This window comes from Microplitis demolitor, chromosome 7 (assembly GCF_026212275.2).
Source record: "Microplitis demolitor isolate Queensland-Clemson2020A chromosome 7, iyMicDemo2.1a, whole genome shotgun sequence".
Taxonomy (NCBI): domain Eukaryota; kingdom Metazoa; phylum Arthropoda; class Insecta; order Hymenoptera; family Braconidae; genus Microplitis; species Microplitis demolitor.
Window position 1 is genome coordinate 14,907,608 of NC_068551.1, and position 20,039 is coordinate 14,927,646.

At 28.0% G+C, this 20,039-nt stretch overlaps 4 protein-coding genes across 4 annotated transcripts; 3 read left to right on the forward strand and 1 right to left on the reverse strand.

Moving 5' to 3' along the window:
- Positions 1–6,462: 6,462 nt before the first annotated feature.
- Positions 6,463–7,231, reverse strand: LOC103568982 (uncharacterized). The gene is made up of 2 exons (XM_008546040.2): positions 6,955–7,231; positions 6,463–6,819 (listed from the first exon to the last, which is right to left on the reverse strand). Exons 1-2 carry the CDS (start codon positions 7,087–7,089, stop codon positions 6,583–6,585), a joined length of 372 nt encoding a protein of 123 aa, XP_008544262.1. The 5' UTR covers positions 7,090–7,231; the 3' UTR covers positions 6,463–6,582.
- Positions 7,232–7,971: 740 nt separating this feature from the next.
- On the forward strand, positions 7,972–8,581 carry LOC103568981 (cuticle protein 16.5). The gene is made up of 2 exons (XM_014441347.2): positions 7,972–8,034; positions 8,109–8,581. The coding sequence occupies exons 1-2, from the start codon at positions 8,020–8,022 to the stop codon at positions 8,502–8,504; spliced, it is 411 nt and encodes a 136-aa protein (XP_014296833.1). The 5' UTR covers positions 7,972–8,019; the 3' UTR covers positions 8,505–8,581.
- Positions 8,582–12,199: 3,618 nt separating this feature from the next.
- Positions 12,200–17,429, forward strand: LOC103568989 (uncharacterized). The gene is made up of 5 exons (XM_014441346.2): positions 12,200–12,305; positions 12,395–12,697; positions 13,116–13,140; positions 16,261–16,409; positions 16,738–17,429. The coding sequence occupies exons 1-5, from the start codon at positions 12,288–12,290 to the stop codon at positions 16,993–16,995; spliced, it is 753 nt and encodes a 250-aa protein (XP_014296832.2). The 5' UTR covers positions 12,200–12,287; the 3' UTR covers positions 16,996–17,429.
- A 1,816-nt stretch (positions 17,430–19,245) lies between these two features.
- Positions 19,246–20,038, forward strand: LOC103568979 (uncharacterized). The gene has a single exon (NM_001414868.1). It carries the CDS (start codon positions 19,437–19,439, stop codon positions 19,764–19,766), a length of 330 nt encoding a protein of 109 aa, NP_001401797.1. The 5' UTR covers positions 19,246–19,436; the 3' UTR covers positions 19,767–20,038.
- The last annotated feature ends 1 nt before the right edge of the window (position 20,039 follows it).

Here is a 20,039-nt window from a genome sequence, read left to right on the forward strand (position 1 = left end):
GAGAGACAAATTTATTCGCCAGGAATAAAAACACATATTAGAATTTTTTCTAAAACATTACTACATATTAATAAACGCAAAAAACTTGTTATGTCATAATTTGTAAATGTTTTACAATCAGATGATATACTTATTTCGCTTTAATTTTATTAATTAATTTTTTTTTTCATTTGTATATTTTCTAAAAAATTTTTTTTTCTTTTTTATTAAAAAAAAATTCCAAATACTTGATATTTTAATGATTTCCGTCGTTTTTACCACTTTCTTTTTTGTATTAAGTACATCTATATCAATTGAACCGATCTATCAACTGTTTTATTGCAGAATGTTACATCTTAACTTGGCATTATTTAGTAATTTCAAATATTTTTGTAGAATAGTAAATATATTATTGGAATTTGAACGTGTACTTGGCGCAATCTATTACAGCTGTGCTGTTTTTGGTGTGATTAATTATTCACAATATTAATTCATTTAGTATATAAATAAACACGTAGTCGATACTAATAAACACGTATTAAATATTAATAAAATTTGAAACGGAATTTTAATAAAACTTTTATTCGTACTTAGTAAACTTTTTATTTGCGCATGGCCATAATACGTGTTTTACTAAATACAAATAAATTTTATTACTATGTAATAAAAATGTCTCTCAGTGTGGATTTCTTAAGAAAAAGGACTCATATCCTCTGTGGTTCTCACATATTTTACGTCTTCCTAGGCCCTTACCATGTTATTAGTCTTAATATGTCGTGCCTGTTGAAAATTAAAAATCTTTAAATATGGGGCAAAATGGGCCCCTCCCGAAAAAAAGTTTTAATATATGTTTTTTTCTACCGCTTTTACATTTTCGAGCCTTTGCCATGTTTTCGTTATTAATATGCTCCAAAAATAAAAAATTAAAATTTGGGACAAAATTGGCCTTCTAAAAAAATCTACTAAAGTTCGACTATTATTTTTTTTCGCCTCCGGGCGGAAAGCGTCACCTTTCGTCCCGCTGTGAAAAACGAACTTGCCGCTTTCCGCCTCTGTCGAGGAGAAAAATAGTATACACACCTCGGGAAATAAATAAGAAAGCCTCAGATCACATGATCGTATGTGGAAGAAACCCTTTTTGGGGTAATGAGTGAAGGTTGTAACTCACCACTAATCTCCAGCATGTCCACCAATACATGGAAGTGGTACCAATGCGTGAGGCACCCACATGCACTGCATGCTTAATGGGAAAGCTAATGTAAGCATATGCTCATATTTCGCTTTTATAATATATGATGGTGTCATAATATACAAATAGGGCTACGCAGCGCGAGTATGCCCAAAAGGGCGTGGTATCGGCCTCCCGTCAAACGGAGGTGGACCTTACAGTCCCGTTACATTAATTAATCACATGTTCGTTGACCTTGGCTTTGCCTCGGCCAACAATTACATGTGATCTGAGACATTTTTGACTTTATTTGCCTAAATGTGTAATTTACTATTTATTTCATCTAAATAGTATGTTACACATCAAGGAAGGGAAAGTAAGACATTCTAAACCGAGTGTATAATTACCTACTCGATTCGACGGCAAGGATCTCAAACATTTAGATTGGAATTTCCTACTTTCCTTTGTAGTGTGTATACGATTTTTAATCAGATCTACACCTGCAAGTTTAAAATTTTGGCCTCTGTTTTGTGGGAGAAATAATACGTGCATTGTTGTTTATCATTTGTTCTCTCGTGAAAAAAAGAACGACTTTCTTTCCTTTAAGCGGGGCAAGAATTTAAACTTTCGGTGTAGGTATAGTAAAAACGCTAATTAATAAATTTCTCTAAAATATTGACTTTTCGCGTTTAATTATTTAAATGTTTTATATACTGATACATTGAACGGACTGTGGCATAATGTCAGACAGTTCAACTGAAAAACTACTCGCGCGCCGTTGACAAATAAGGTTTCAGTTCAACTTCCAGATTACTTGGCATTTCATGATAAACCACCGAAATCCTGAAATTGCCCATTTTTGATTTAGCTGCTTTTTTTAAATTACACTGTAAAGAATTTTCAGAGTGAATGTGGATTAAATCTGGAGTCAATTTAAAGTGAATGCAGAGTAAATGCCGAACGAATGATTTTTTTTTCTTTATTTAATGTCCTCGGAGTGAAATTTGCTTCCGATTTTATACAGTGTAGACTTTATTAAGAGGCGGATCTATGATTTTTTATTAAATATTTTTATCTTCACTCTTCAGGGAGTTACGAAATTTTAGATGTATTTAAATATATTTATGACTTAAAAAAAAAAAACTACCCAAAATTACCCAAGAAGTTTACTACTATGAGGACATCTCACAAACATTAAAATTTTTATCATTCACATTAGAATACACAGTACTCGATAGCACGTACATTAAGTGCCATTTTTAATAACGACGCATAGAAAAAATTTAGTTACTAGTTAGCTGTCAGAACACTAAAATTTTTGGGTAATTTTTGCTAAAAAATTTTTTTACGTGTTCTTATCTGTCATTTATTACTCTTCCCAGAGAGGAAAGTGCGACGAGCCCGGGCATGACCCAGGCTTGGCCCAAGTATGTAGAACCTTGGCCCAAGCTTGTAAACCAGCCTTGGTAGGACTCTGGAGTGGTAACACGGGGCCCGACTTTGTTGCTAGACTTGGTCCATGCTTAGTTTCCAGACCTGCCTCAGTCTTGGCCCAAGCCCGGGTAATCATTGTAACGGCCAGGACTGAGTACCCAATTTTAAGCCAAGCATGGGCCAATGAAGATGTGCGAAAGCTAGATTCCCCAGTGCTGGGCCAAGTAGCGCTCCGTCGTTCAACTCTGGCAGGTCCTGCATGGGTTATTGTCATTTTTTCACAATTTCGGATGTCCCAACATTAGTTTTTTTTTTTTTATTTTTTTTGTTTTATTGAGAGTAATTTAATGTTTTCCTTTGAAAATTTTTTAAAAATATTAAAATATAAATTTCCTTTAAATTGACGAATAACTCTGTTATATTTATTTTCAACAACTAAGAATAATAGTCACTCTCTTAAAATGAATCAGTGGAAAATGCTGCAAATCAGTGAATATTCACTGCATAAACAGTCCCAAGTATACCACTGATTGAATGTGATATACTTGGGACCGATTATGCATGCAGTGAATATTCACTGATTTGCGGCACTTTTCACTGATTCATTTTAAAAGAGCAACTTCTTTATAATTGAAATTTATTATTTATACAACATATTTAATAAAATATTATGCATAAAAACTAAAAATCAAAATTAAATACAGTAATCAAAACTAAATTCAAAAACGTCACCATGGACAATAGCACATGTATTATGGGCCCACCTTGTATTATCTTTTGAGTATCACTCTGAAAATGGTCAGAACAGCCACCTACCGCTTCAAAATGTCGACATCCGCTGAAAACAATAACTTCTCAAATTTTTCAAAAATCGTCCATTTTAATAGAGAAGAATAAAAACAAATAATTTTTGAAATACTAATAAAAATATATAATAACTTATATTACCTGAAAATTATTGACAATTATATGGTTTAAAAATATTTAATTGTTTTATCTTTTTGTCATTAATAATGACGTCTATGTACCATTGTATTGAAATCCTTGACCTTCAGGTGATAATTTTATAGTAAACGAATATGATTGTTATTTTACTCTTTTGTAGTATTCTCTCGGATTTTCTGGATATTAAAATTAAATTACCCGATTAGTTAAACATTTAATTAAATGTTATTCAATTTTTTTTTCATTACATAATTTTTTCTTTTAAATTCATTTGCTATGAGTTTGTTATCAATCTTTAAAAATATTCAAAGACTGATAAAATTAAACAAAATAAAATTATACAGTTCGTTGAATATAAAAATATCTACATGGGAACATATATACGTGGATAAGAGTTTAATAAAGGAGTTTTAAATACAAATAATATAATTAAACAAAAATTTAATGATGTTCTGCAGTAAATTTAATTTTTTCATAATGACGTTTATTACATTTATAAATTTTACAGCGTAAATAATTGCCTATGATTAAAAACAATTTTTAACATAAAAAAATGTTTATTATCGTTTATAATGGATATTAATTTTAAAAAATTTATTGAAACAAAATTTATGATCGTTATACTTTAAATAGTAGAAAAATCTTTGTCTGTTGTCAATATAAAATTAATTCCGTTCGTCGATCAAATGAAATAGGCTGCTGGCTTGGCGGCGTATGCATATGGAAGTGCGTAGTGCGAAGAGTAGGCATAGTTTGGTGCACTGTAAGCACTGTAGGCTAAAGGTGCAGAGTATGCTATTGGAGCTGAGTATCCTGAATATGCTGGAAGAGTACTAATGTATCCAGGAGCAGCGGCAGCAAAAGCCAAGATAGCAGCGAACAAAAACTGTAAAAATATTATATACAATAAATTGTATTTACCTACATAGATCCATATGTTAATAAAATAATAAGTATCTATATTTAATTAAAATATATTATTCTAGAAAATGTATTCCTACTCACCAGCTTAAACATCTTGAAGGTTTGTTCTATTGCTTTCAGAACAAGTAATGCTAAAGGATGATAATGCCCATCTTATATAGCGCAGTAGACAAGGAGTAAGATCGAGGATGGCCTCCCCAGTAACATTACACTCGTTTTCATTTTTTTAAATTATAAATACTCTCGGCCAATGAACGATGATGCTCGCAAAAAAGCTTGTATATATCAGTATACCTACTCTGCCACAGGCAGGAGAAATAGGAGAAGGGCATGAGTGCAGATTCAAGGACATGGGATCCAGGCGTGGTCACATTTACTGGATTTTTAAAGAAAATAATTAAAATTGTAACGTGGAAAATTTTGTAAAAGAAGTTGACAAAGTAGTTTTACAGATTTTTTTATTTATCTGCTTTCAATGCTTTTTTATTATATTAGTAATTGCTATGATTAAGAAGATGAGTGCAAAAAAATTTAGAATGTAAACACGTAATGTGTGTACTACACGCCATAGTGTTTTTTCGTAGTTCATTTTTATTGTCAACATTTTATTACATTATTTTTTGACTAAAAGCTATTAATTATGCAGTTTCGAAGATATTGTTAAAAATATAATTTTTTTTCAAAAGTAAACAAAATCAGTAATCAAAATATAATTATTGTATCAAACCGATTGACGTTCAAATGTAAAGTAAAAATAAAACTCATTGTAATAAATATAATTATTCAGTTATCAATTTTATTTTTATCTAAGTTCTTCCATTTTTACATTCGAGAAATTTTGAAAAGTATAATTAATAACATTACAGAGTATAATTAATCTATTTAACATTAACTTAACTAAACATGATAGTTTTTGTTCAAATTTATTGTTTCCAAAATTTCAATAACATATTTATCCAGCAAAGAATACTTCAGATCTGTGAAGATATAGTTTTTTTTTAAATTTAGATCTATCTAGATTTGTTGGGATCTACATAAGGCTAAAAAAATTCAAATTATCAAACTGTCAATAATTATCTATTTCGATTTTTGAAGAGAACTTGGGGTCTAAAAAAAACTTCAAATAAATTTTAGGCTTCAGGAGATCGATACCAATTTAAGTCAATCTATATATAGATCTATTAATATCGATGTAAACCTGAAATTTGACAATTTCGATCGTTTATCTAATCAGATCTCATAAGATCCAAATTATTTTATCCCGGATACTTGTACGTAAAAATAAAAACTATTGTATAAAATAAATCGAAAATTTATATATTTTTATACATAATTAATTTGAAACTACCAATTATATATTTAAATTAAATGAGTTTTAAAATAATTGAAATTATCAATTTAAATGTTAATAATAACAAACCAATAAATGGTACTCGGTCATCAAAACAAGTAACAGTATTTACAAGTGTGTAAAATGCGTCATCCAATTAAAAGTAAAAGGTGATATTAACCAAGTAAATCTGCTATAGAACTGGTTAGCTACTTGTAAGTGTCCAGCATATGTGTACTTAGTGAACTTGAACTTGAGGTACTTGTACTTATGTATAGAGCTATAGAGAAAGTAAAGTATAAAGAACCCAACCCAAGTAATACATGTTGATATAGTGAATATTCTCAAGGTCCGCGCAGTCCTTCATCTAAAGTCATTGACCGAGTGTACTTACGAAGCACCCTCTGAGAAAATTATATATTTCTATATTATACATCTCTTTCTTAATCAAAGCCGCAGTCACCACAGATTTCAATAATTACGTAAATATTTTATGCACTTGGAGTTTTTTTGATTTATTATTCAAATTGAAATTGATGTATAGGAAAAAAAATAATTCAGATAGTCTAATAACTATAATAATTATAAAATAGCACTAATAATATTCTTAAATAATATTCCTAACAATGATCTAGCTAATAAGGTAGGTGTAAAAAATCATACATAAATTTTAAATCGAATGTCTGGTTTATTTTTCAGTTTAATTATAAATTTAGAATTATGATGCATATACAGAGCCAAAAATAAAAAAATTATTTTTTAAAAATGAAATGATGGGATTTTTTGAGTTATCAATGTTGACTTAGATATAGTAAGCTGGAGCAGGATGATAAGCATAGGCGTTGTATGAAAGAGGTGCAGCATAAGTAAGTGGAGCAGCAGCGTATGTATTGTAGTTTCTAACGAATTGTTGGCTACTTGATGCCACAGGAAGTGCTGCAGGAAGAGCAGCATACGTTTCAAATAATGGTGATGGTCCTGGAGCTGGAGCTGGAGCTGGGGCAGCGGCAGCAACAGCCAAAATTCCGAAGAAGACACACTGTAAAATAATTTTTAATTAATTAATAAATTAATTAATGTATTATAGATATTACAGAATATTAAAAATTTAAAATAAACTTTTTTGAATTAGAAGACATATAAAAAATCTCTTAGTATAAATTAATGAGTTTACCAGCTTGAACATGATTATAGAGTTGAGGGTTTGTGTATTGCGATTCGAACTGCAAGCAAGTTGAAGGCTAACTGTGATGATCCAAGAGAATCTAAAAGCTTTTATACCCCCAAGAAGCAAAGTCTTCAGGGTCATGAAGTATTTTTTTGTCTGAGAACCTGTCGAGCGTAACGATCAAATGGAGATTGTTTTCCACCACTCTTTGTTCTTTGTGTCATTCTTAATTTATTTATTTTAGTTTATTAATGAATTTAAAACTTTTTTATGTATTTTTTAGTAAAACTATTATAGATATATTATAGAACTAAAAATAGATAAAATTATTTACTAAAATACTGTTAGGGTTGAAATTTGGTTACGAAAATATAGAATACATAATTAATAATTATTATATCAAGATATAAATCATTAATAAATGAGAGAGTTATATAATAAATAATACATCGTATAATAACCAATATATATATCAAATTTTTTTGCATATGAATAAAATAATGTGTGATTTGACGACTTGTATAACATATTATGTAACTATATACAATTATATAATTTAATTATTATCGTCGATACTGCGGATAATCTGATAAAGTTCATATTTTTTTAAAGGTCAATAAAAAATGTAATTTACACTTAAATAAAAAATTTGAATGGCTCAAAAATATAATAGCGATTATTAGACTAATATAAATATTGTTTTTCCATATGTTAATTCAAATACTTAAAAAATAATGTACAGAATTATTTTTTCTTAGTTTAAATATAATTTTTAATTTATTTAAGTAAAAATTTTCGTAATTATGTTTCCATTACATATAGTGTAATAGACACATATTCAAGGTGGTGATTTACAATACTTTAATGTACGATTCACTGTGAATTGAAATACTTTCACGTGTTGTCATGAATACTTACTTATTTGCGATAATTTCGTAACAATGATTGCAAGATGTACTTGATGCGTAGTGGCGGGGTTGAGTTTCAATAAGTATAAAATGGATCAATGGCTGGTAAATTTTTAGTAGCTTCTGATTGCTCAAAGAATCAACAAAAAATAAAACTGAAAAAATGTTCAAGCTTATCGTGAGTATAACTAAAATTTTTTGAATAATTTTAAATAAAAATAATAAATGAATAAACAATTTTTCTTTTTTCAGTGCATCTTTGCTCTTATGGCAGCAGTTTCAGCAGGAGCTGTACATCCTGCTCCATTGGTAGCGGCTGCACCTGCACTGCCTGCACCAATAGTTACTGCTCGTAGTAGTCAAGTAATAGCTAGGAAATATAATACACTTGCGGCTGCTCCTTTGGCTTATGCCGCTGCACCGGCTATCGCTGCACCAGCTCCAATTGGGTATGCAGCCCCAGCTGCTATCGCTGCACCAGCTCCAATTGGATATGCAGCCCCAGCGGCTATCGCTGCACCAGCTCCACTTGCGTACACAGCGCCGGCTCATCCACTAGCGTACACGGCACCAGCTGTTATTCCTCATCATACAGTGGCTTATAGTGCGCCTGCATATGCAGCTGCACCACTATTATTCAGAAAATAATGATATTGTCACAGAAGTTTTTAAATTTTAATTACTCATGTATATTTTTTCTATTAATAAAATTTTTATTAAGCATTCATATATTTTTTATTTATATTTATCTCTATTATATAGGGACAGAAATTAAGTTAATAAGAACTATTTATTGTAAAGAATTAATTTTAATTCGGGTATTAAAAATTCAGAAAGGGGGGAGTATATATATATATATATATATATATATATATATATATATATATATATATATATATATATATATATATATATATATATATATATATATATATATATATTCATTATTGGTGTAACCATAATATGATTCGGATAACTTTTATTTTTTTTTTAATAACAAATTCAGAAAAAAAAGAAAATTCAAGACGAAAATTCAATTAAGGAGGGGCGGAGAGGGGCAACATAGGATACCCCCAAAATTTTATGATAAAAATTTATTTTTCAAAATGTTTTTTAAACATTCCATAATCACTTTTGTACATATAATTAAACATTGTTTTGAATTTTATTTGTTAAACGATTTCCGAAATTGAAAGTGTCACCCGAAAAATATTAATGACTGTTGTTTTATGATAAAAACTATTGAAATTTTTTTTTTCCTCCTTTGCATCCAATAATTATGTAAAATGTAATTTTTCTTTATGTAAATTACTAATAAGAAAATTTAGTTTCATCAAATTTGATTCCCAGAAGTTTTCATTCCACCTTTTTCAAGGGGTACCTGTTGTGCCCACAAAAAATGAAGATTTTTTTTTTTAACGACAGCTGACAATTTTTTCTACTCACTTAATATCATTAAGAAAAAAAAAAATTAACGTATTTCTCGAAAACTTATTTCTTCAAGTATCCCTTTTTACACCTCCCTTCCATTAGTAACCATTGTAGCGCAGAACACTCATTCATTTAATGAACGTGTTTGGACAAATAATTAAGTACAGTAAAAGCATATTTTACTATATACATATTTATTATAATAACGGAATTAATGTTCTTCACAGCAATGCTTACTTCTTCATTTCTTCGCATAGTCACTACACAATTAAAATGCAAAACGCCCAATTGTAAACAACTTTTGCAATGGTTAATTCATAAATTTATATCGTAACAGTAATTGCATATACTTTTGTTCATCATTGTCAGCCAATGGTAAATTTTTTTTCTGGAAGAAGAGAATGAATTCTGAAGCCATGTATATTGTTATTCTTAATTTCTATACTGCTGGTATTTGTAAAAGGAATAAATGTAGAAATGTATCATCTAAATCACTTAGCTGACATCATTGTCTGTCAACAAAATGTCATTGTGCACAAAAAGAATTTTTCGCCAATAATTCCCTGGAATTTAGTGTAGGCTCAATAGAACATCCAATTAAACAAGAAAAGAAAAACAAACAAAATGATCATAATAGGTCATTATTACTTTTATTATTTGTAGCGAATACATATTTTTAATATAATATATTTTTAACCTGGAAGTACTACCATAAAAATGGTTGATTTTAAAAACCATAGTTTGATAAATTACTAATTAATAATCTATCAAAGAACGAATTAATTATATAATTTGCGTAAAAACAGTGTGAATCAAATATTTTAGATCAATGTTATTTTCACCGATATTGTTTCATAAACTAGAATTTCTTATATTAATGAATTCAATAGATTGTTACCTTTTAAAGTGACACTCATAAAATCGATTATTATTATTACTTTCATTTTTTAACTTCTTGCTATGAAAATTGAAAATTTTCAAAAAAAGGAAAATTATTGGTTTCGGTCCGATTTTCGAAAATCGAGTTTTCATCAGACATCGACGTTTTGAGGTCCTAAAAAATTCTAATCATTTTTAGGTGGACGTCAATGCGTATGAGCGTGAACGATTCAACTGATTTGAGAAAGTAAAAATTAAAAAATTATTTTTTTTTTTTTTAGGTTTTTTTGCGTATAACTTATAAACACCCGTCCGATTTACCTAAAAATGTACTCAGTTTTAAAAATCTTGGTGAGCCCTTTTAATTACCACTCAGAACACTCGAATCGGTTGCCAAAGATATCGTCCGACGAAAATTATTTTGTTTCAGTGAAATGTATATGTTTTTTCGGCCTAAGTATTTTGAGCTCAAAAAGCTCAAAAATTTACAAGTAATAATATTTTTGAGCAGAATCAGCCGTTTTTGAAATTTTTTTATTTTGTTTTTTTAGAAAATATTTTTTAATTGTTTCTAACTAAAGTTTTTAAAGACTCATAAAATAATCATATTGAAAATAAAGATTTTTGATTACAAGCACCATAGAATATAAAAACTTTTCACAAATTTTTAGAGTCTAGAACCAATTTTTTATCAGTATCAATTGACAAGAAAAATGTACCGGAAGTGTGCAACCATGGATTTTCAAAATTTATGTATTAATCTTAAAATTATCCTAAAATCTAAACTAAAGAGTAAAAAATATTTTATCACTGCGTAAAAAAAAGTCTGTGTTAAAAACTGAGCGTTTAATATTTAAAATTTTTGTGTATAAAATTAATAACACCCTGCCGTTTGACATTATATTATTTGACCAGTTTTAATCGATCATTTATTTTTTAAGACGAAAAAATGGTATTTGATACAAAAGTAACACTTATCAAATGTTACTGTCAAATCAACTTACAATATTGCACGACTCATGATGCGAAGCATCAGAGTGTGCTTTACGATCGAAAAATTTTTTCGAAATTTATTTGTGGTACTTCTAACATTCGTGTGTGCAACTTTTTTTACACATCGTTGTATATGTTAAAATAACATATAAACTACCCGTGTAATAAAAAATTTTTGGAAAAAGATTGAAAGAACGTTGACTATTCTAAACTTCAAAACGTGACACAACAACGTACTTTTTTTGAACGCTTTATAAACTTTTGAAAATTCAAGAGAAAAATCAATGAGTGTCTTAGCTATTAAAACATGCTGAAACAAAAAAAAAAACGTTCAAATATAGCTCACAATCAACTTTTCCTAAACGTATTTTGCATTGAAAAAAATGATGAAACTTACCACTTTTAATGGAAAATCAAAAAAAGTTTACAAAATAATATAAAAACGTTCATTTATAGTATTAAGTCAATGTTTTTCTTTTGTATCTTTAAAAGTTTAAAAGTCGTTTAGAAAAAGCTTATTATTCTGTCAAGTTTTGAAGTTTAGAGTAGTCAATGTTTTTTCAACGACTTTTGGTACCCAATTGAATTCATAGAACATATCAATGGTCAATAGCATCGAGTGAAAACCATTTTTCACTCACGATTTGCGTTAATTTTGAGGAAAAATTTTTTTACTATTAATTGTTGGGCAGTAATACGTTAGCGTTGATTATCAAGCTTACTTAAAAATCAGCCCAACGACTAGCGTCAAAGCTAAAGAGTATCTGTATATAGATGCGTACTCGTAATGTACGTAATAATTTAAAAATTATCGTGTCAAAGTTTCCAAGTCAATATTATATAATTTTTTAAATTCCTTTCCATAAAAAAAATGTTAGAACTACATGCATTTGTTACTAAAAGATGTTACAAAAATGATACTGTCGTCAGTATACCTGCGTCATCGACTGCGTAATAATTAACTTATTTAAATTTGAATCACGTCGGAGAAGAAAGCATTCAATGAGCCTTGTTTAATATAAAAGCGAACGATATTCAAACAATGGTCATTCAGTTCTCGTTGTAGTTCAGTGAAGACAGTAATAAATAAAATCAATATATATATATATATATATACATATATAAACCATGGTGTTAAAAATGAGTGTAGGTCAAATTAAAATTTTCTCTTTAAATACATTATATAATTTTTAGATTGCAAATCAAATTATTAATAAGTTATTTTAATTTTTCAGATAACATGTGCCATTTTAGTGGCTTTCTTCAGTAGCAGTATGGCAGGAGTTATTCATTCAGCACCGATTGTTGCAGCGCCTGTTGTAGCAGCTCCACTAGTTGGTTATGCTAAGGCAGTACCTCACAATATTCCACCTCATGCATCTAGAATTGATATCAATACAAGAGCATTAGCTGCTCCTTATGTCGTTGCGCCTGCTGCTCCAGTAGCTGTAGCTCATGCAGCTCCAGTAGTTGCTGCACCTTCAGCTTTAATTGATTATACCAGTTATGCGTCTCCACTATATAGATCCGCTTTTATCGCTTAATACTTTGGAACATTAATATGTAATATCTTTGCCATAATAAAATTATTATAACCATTAATATGTTTGTATTATTTATTGTTTATTTTTGATTCGTTTAATTTTTTCTCGTACTGTTTAGAAATTTAAAACAAATTTTTTTTATGAATGCAAAAAAATAAATTAATTTACTTTAATAAGTTAAACTAATTTAAAAAAAAAAAAATAATAATAATAATAATAATAATAATTCGTCGACTTTCTTTAAAAAAAATGTTGGCAATTAAATTAAATTTTTTACGCATATTTGTTCTACTATTAAAAAACTTTGTATTCATTTCCTTATAACGTGTTTATATGATTTAATAGTTTTTTACTATTAAATAGTATAAAAGTTATCAAGCTTTTTAATTTATTAATTTATTTCTTCTCTTAGAGGCTTCAATGTGATAAGCAGGAAAGTATGATAATGTTTTATTAAAAGCATTTATTATAACAATCTCAGATGCATAAAATCGACCTTCTCTCAGATTTTTCGTTGTGAAATCTTGAATTACATCCTGCTTACTTCAGCAGCAGATGAAAGGGCAATAAAAATTGGATATATGTATCAATAAAATATTTTTCCCTAAAAAAAAAAAAAGAAGGAAAAGTATATTAAGCCGGTTTGTAAATTCAGATGCTGAGTTTTTGACGTAAGAGTAAATCATTTTTTATTTACGATTCCGTAGACTCTTCAATTGCATTTTCAGATCGATAACTTAATAGGTACATGGCTTTTTTGAAAGTAAAGTATCGTTATAATGAATCATAAACACGTGGTAGCTGGTACTATTATTTTGATTATTTTTTTTTTTTGTTGTATATTCTTGGTATACTACATGTATGTAATGACTTATCAAATAAATACGACACTTGTCTTATTGTGAAAATTGATTAGCCCTAACAGCACGGCTAAATAAAAATTTTTAGCAAAAAATTTTTTTTTCCAAGTGTTTATTATCTGAATTATTTTATTGAAACCTGTAAAAAGTTAATTTTGAGGCAAACTGGAGTTCGATTTTTTTCCGTCTCAAAAATGATGTCTTTTAGCTCCGAATTTTAGAGTTTTAATATCTTTTTTCAGATAATGCTCTAAAATATATATTTATATAGGGGATGGAAGGGCAAAAAGGGGTACATATAGAAATACTGAGTTTTCGATGACTAAAATACGCCGAATCTTTTTGTTTTTGTTGCTGTTAATAAATAAAATTTTCTTTTCTGGCGGGCAAAATGGGATACCCTTTTAAAAAGTTGAAAAAAAAAATTTCTAAAAGTTGATCAAATTTCATTAAATTAAATTCTTTTTTATGTAAAATAAATACAGAAAAATTACATTTCACATCATTGGTGGATACGAAGGGAGAAAAAATTTTTTTTGTGGGGCAGCGAGGCCCCCCTCCAGAAAATGATAATTTTTTTTTTTTAATTGAATTGTTATCAACTAAAAACAAAATATTATTTCCAAATATTTTTAGTGGCCAAATTTGCCCTAACTACAGGAAATCAGCCGAAAAATGAATTAACATTTTAATTTTTTTTTAATTTGACGATGAAAATATGAAAGAATCATTTTTCATAACTTTTGACTGGTCCATTTTGCCCCAGATGTTATGGGTAGGGCTAAAAATGCGGAAATATAGTAATTTTTTTTAATTTGACGATAAAAATTTGTTAGAATAATTTTTTCGATTTTTGGACTGGTCCATTTTGCCCCAGGTGTCATGCGCAGAGCTGAAAATGCTAAAAAATATTAGATATTCAGTAATTGGACGAAAAAAAAAAAATTTTTTTTTCACCAAATTTTGGGGGTACCCCGTTTTGCCTACCCTACCCCCCTTTGCCCCCCTTCCCCTATATACATCAAGTATAAATATTTATCATTGTTCTCATGACACAGTTTTACATAAGTTTTATTAAAATATATCTAATTTTGTCAAGTAGTTTAAAAAATACCGTTGGTATTTACAAATTTATGAATATATAACACACCGTTACATTGCGATAACTTTTATAAATTTCAACGAATTGGATTGAGATGTTGCCTATTTAGATTATTTTAAATAAACACTTTAGTCGAGCTCGAAGACGAGTATAATTTTTTTTTTTAATTAAAATCTGTTGATTAATTTGGTAAAATAAAAATAAAATGAAGAAATCAACCCTTTACTCCCGGTTGCTGCCCGTATGGCATTTTTTTATTGAAGAATTTATCCCTTTCAATAGAATTTAATTATAAATTAAATACTTTAATACTAAGAATTTAGCTAATTTTTTTGAGACCACAATCGCATACTGTATTTACTTGTGTTTACGACCATACTGGATACATTAAATCTTTAATTACTTATCACTTATTCATTTTCAAAATACTATCATATACATAATTTACTTTAATAAGCAAATAATTATCTAACAAAATCTTTTCCTATAGTAGTATCAATATGTGGATCTACATTTTAAAAACAGAACTGGAAATGATTTAAATACCGTATTAAAGATATAAGCGCCAATTTATGCTGTAAATATAATTTTATTAATTAATATAGACGTAAAAAGTATTGAGATATAAAGTTTAGCAGTGTTAAAATCATATTTACATAGCGAACAGCAACGTTGAACATTAATCATTTGCTCTTGATATATCACATAAAGGTATACAATATGAAAAAAAGTTATATTTTCTATAACAAAAATTATATCATCATGGCAAGTTCGTAAGAATAAGCTTGAATTTTAATTATTTGAATAAAATAAAATGGATAATTATGTGTTGTAATTGAAAATTTATTATATGAACAAATTACTGCAATGACACCTTTTTGATTGACAATATTTCTCAATCATTTCAGTTACCGTCTTAGTATTCGTTGTGAATATAAATTGAACTTTATTTAAATCACATGGGTATTATAGAAAATGAAATTTGGAGTATTGTAAAAAAAAAATTCAATTGTAATAAACTACGTATGTATTTGCATTTCTGTTTCAATGATCGAATTTTATACATATATTCATGAGTAATTTTAAAAAGTGAAATGCTTTTTTTCCAATTGTTTTAAAATAAAATCATGGTCCCGATACATTACACGCGCGTGGAATAAAATCGATATCGCTGATTGTTTATATTTAACTTTCTCATCTTTTGTATATTTTTATTACTTTTCGTAAATACTAAGAGCTTTGCGAATTCCTAAATTTTAACAAAATTTGAACTTAAATATAAGCGGGGTAGAAAGCCTTGAAAAATTAACTGCGTGTGACTAAAAAGAAGATAGTATAGAAACGAAGAACGAATATTAACTTAATGGTCATATCACGTGCAGGTTTTGATTTTAATAAAAAAAAAAAAAAAAAAACATAAATAATTTGAAAAAATAATTTAAAAAAAAGAATCATTGTACAAGGTATTTTATTGCAAATACTCTCGAAACTTCACTGTTTCATGTCTCAGGATACGTACTCATCCAATCGGGTGTGGCCTCCGGTCAGTCAAAGGCCATCTAGTATGCGAAAGCATGGTAGGAATGACCAGTAAGGGGGATCCCCTGTATGGAGGGGATGCTTCTTTGTTAGCAATCTAAAGCAAGACCGTATAAAAGCACCTGAGAACTCTTGGATAGTATCGCAGTTTTCACAGCGAACTTCACAAGCAACTAATTCTTTCACAATGATGACCAAGTGCCTCGTGAGTATCTAAAACATATTTTTGAAAAATTTTATAGTATATTAATTATGTTTAAAAATGGAAAAAATAGAAAAAAATTTCTTCTCAGCTCCAATACTATTTAAGTAAAATCATAGCAATATGTTTTTTTCAAGACTCATATGTTTTAAAGAAAGCAGAAAAAATGTATACATATATATACTTATTTTGTTTTTCTTTACTCTGGAATTATTATTTTTCAATTCTTTTCCGATTTTTCCGACTTTTTTCTATCTTATAATAGAAAATTCTCTAATACTGAAGTTTTCTTATACAAGTATTGATTAATGCTTTTTTAAATTTCAAATAGATCCTCTTCTTCGCTCTGGTAGCTGTCTGTTCGGCGGGTATTATCGCACCTGCTGTACCAGCTGCGCTTACAGTAGGAACATACGCAAGTAGTTACAATGCACATGCAATCAACCATGCGTATGCTGCGCCTTACTATGCTGCAGCACCAGCAGTCGCAGCACCTCTGACATACTCAGCACCATTGGCATACTCAGCACCATTCACATATCCGGTTGCGTACTCTGGGTACAGTGGACCAATAATTGCACGCCGTTAATCATTTTCGATCTGACCACCCACAGTCTTTAAAGTATCAATCATTGTAAATTTAAAAAAAAGTGAGGATACTTTTCAAAAAGATTACCAAGTCATAATTATTAATGACATAGTTAAAAAATTTCTTAATGTAATATTATCAGTTCAGTCGACTTTTAAATTAAACAATTGTCCAGTAATCGGTATGAGGATGACGATTAAATCGATTATTATTGTTTATTGAAATGATCGAGGAACTGATGTACCAACTGGTGGTCGATCGGCTTATGGTAATGATCTACCGATATTTATATTGGTACGGATCGTAACAGGGCGATGGTGCCACTAGCACTTGATCTCTCAATTCACCATTCACTTTTAAATAAAACATGTTATTTTTATCACTTTTTTATAAATACTAAAGTTGCAAAAATAAATAAAAATTTATTAAATTTATATCTAATGTTTATTTTTTATTTCAAATACTATTGTAAATTTTTTTAAAATTTATCTTTTATTAGAATAGAAGGGAGGATATAATTATTATTTTTATTATTAATACTACTATATTTACTTATTATTATTTAAACTTATCTTTTTATTTTTATCAAAATAAATTATAAGTAGTCTTATTTATACATATATATATATATATATATATATATATATATATATATATATATATATATATATATATATATAATTTACAAAATGAGACCATACGTGTCTGCGATTTTTTTTTATTTCCTCTTGCATAATTCTTTTATCGCAATATATGAACAATGAAAAGAAAGATATAGCACGTACACTCAAGCCATAAGTTTGAAATTATGATAAGTAGGTTCTTAAAATATATGTTAAATGATAAAAGAATATTTATACAAGTCGCTGCAATGTAATGTAAGTCAAAAATCGATTTCACTTAGTCACAAAATCAAAATCAGTAAGAGATTTGCATCAAGTGATTCAATGACTTTACTCCCTCTCCTAGTATTGTCACGTAACAATTGTTGATGCATACATGTTTAAATATTTATTTTATTTTTATATTAATGTCCACGGAATTTAAATTAACATGCCAATGCTCCAGTTATAAACTTAAAGTTACCGTTCTACTTTCAAAATTAATGATAGATTTTAGTATTTTGAATGCCCAGGAAACTTAAATAAATGTTTTAACTAAAGAATGTTGAATACATTTATTAAAAAAAAAAAATAAATAATAAAGCTATGTCGTTATTAGTTCTTACAAATATAAATTTAGAATAGTCTAGAAGATTAGATAATTAATATTGATTTCATGAGTAACTTTATAGCCATATAGTAAAATAACTTCTGTTAAATAAATTTTGACTACAAAAAAATAATTCAATCGTTAAAATGAAACAATGCCATGGAAAAATGATACTTGTTATATATAGTGTTTGGGAATGAAGAGTAAAAAATAACTTGTTGAATTAATTATCAATAATTAAAGAAGTATCATATCTATAATAAATTTAGATCATTTTTCTTACAAACGATATCTATCTATAGAAGAGAAAAAAATAAAATATTAAAGAATTAAAATTAAAATATAAATAAAAATTATTAATGAGTTCTACATTGACAAGAGCAAATTTATCAAGCCCATCAACTTCAAGTACCGAACCAAAAATTGATGAGGCTCATCCTATAATGAAAGAAGCATTTCAAGTTTATAAAAATAGGCATGGTCTTGACCATGTAAATTCAGAGTTATCTTCCCTTCAAAATTCATCAAATACGAATGAAAGAAGCCATAAAATTAGACGTGATCTTCAAAAGAATAATGACACACCTCATGTAGATCGAAAATCATTTATCGACAAAACATTAGATTCAGTTTTAATAATAACTCCTTTATTAGCAGTTGGTTATATTTTATGCACACAACTTTCAGTATTGTATAAAATAATATGTATTATACTTTTAGCAATATCTGTATTATTTTATACATTTCAAACACTCAACATTAATGTCTGGAAATTTATGAAATAATGTAATTTATTATTATTTGTCTGTTTTATAATAAATTTAACAAAAAAAAAAAATGGTTTTTTATTTTAACACTATGTTAAGATGAAAATAATTATTATAAATATTCTTGAAAAAAAAAAAAATTTATTAAATTAAAAAAAAAAAATTACAAATATTTTATTTTATATATAGATGAAGAAATAAATTATTGTTACTTTGCTTCATTTGAAAAAAAAAAAAATTTGTAATATTTATAATATATATTAGACAAAGAAATTCACAAAAGAAATAAAATTTGATTCAAGTGAATAAAAAATTTTCAAAATATTCTTCGTTTTATTAGATAACGAAACGAAATATTTATTAAAGAAATAACTTTAAAAAAATATCTACTATATTTAGATAGCAGAGCAAGTTATTTTCAATCGGTATATATATATTTAAGAATTTTAAATTAGAATAAAAATGAACAGATTATCCGCTTCAAATATTGGCAGCAAAATACAAAGCGCTGTAAAAAAAGTATCATTAACACCAGAATGTGAAGGTTTGGGATCTTCATTGTCAATATCCGGTCTAATACACTTGGGATTAGCTGTTATAAGCTTTATCCTGTTAATTGTTGTTATTGGAATTCATTATTCGGGAAAACTGACAGATAAGGAAGGTGACATATATTTCTGGACAATAGTTGCAAGTTCGGCGCTCAGTGGATTAAGTCTTCTCGTCGGAGTTTGGCAACATTTCGTTGCTAAGAAAATTAATGCATGTATATCAGGAGGACCAAGTGAATAATCATAATAATTACATGAAATCCATATAAAATTAATACATTTTATATCAGATCCATTTAAAGTAAAGATGAAGATGTAATTGAGATCAATTGTTTCTTATCGATTAGACATAATTAATTAATAAAAAAATTAAAAAAAAAAAATACATACACATATATTGACTACACTGCAATAATTACAATTTTTTGTGCAACGACAGTTAAATTTGTCTTTAAATGATTAGATTAATTGATATTGTTGCTTTTGTCTGCATTATTATCATTATTATTTTTTT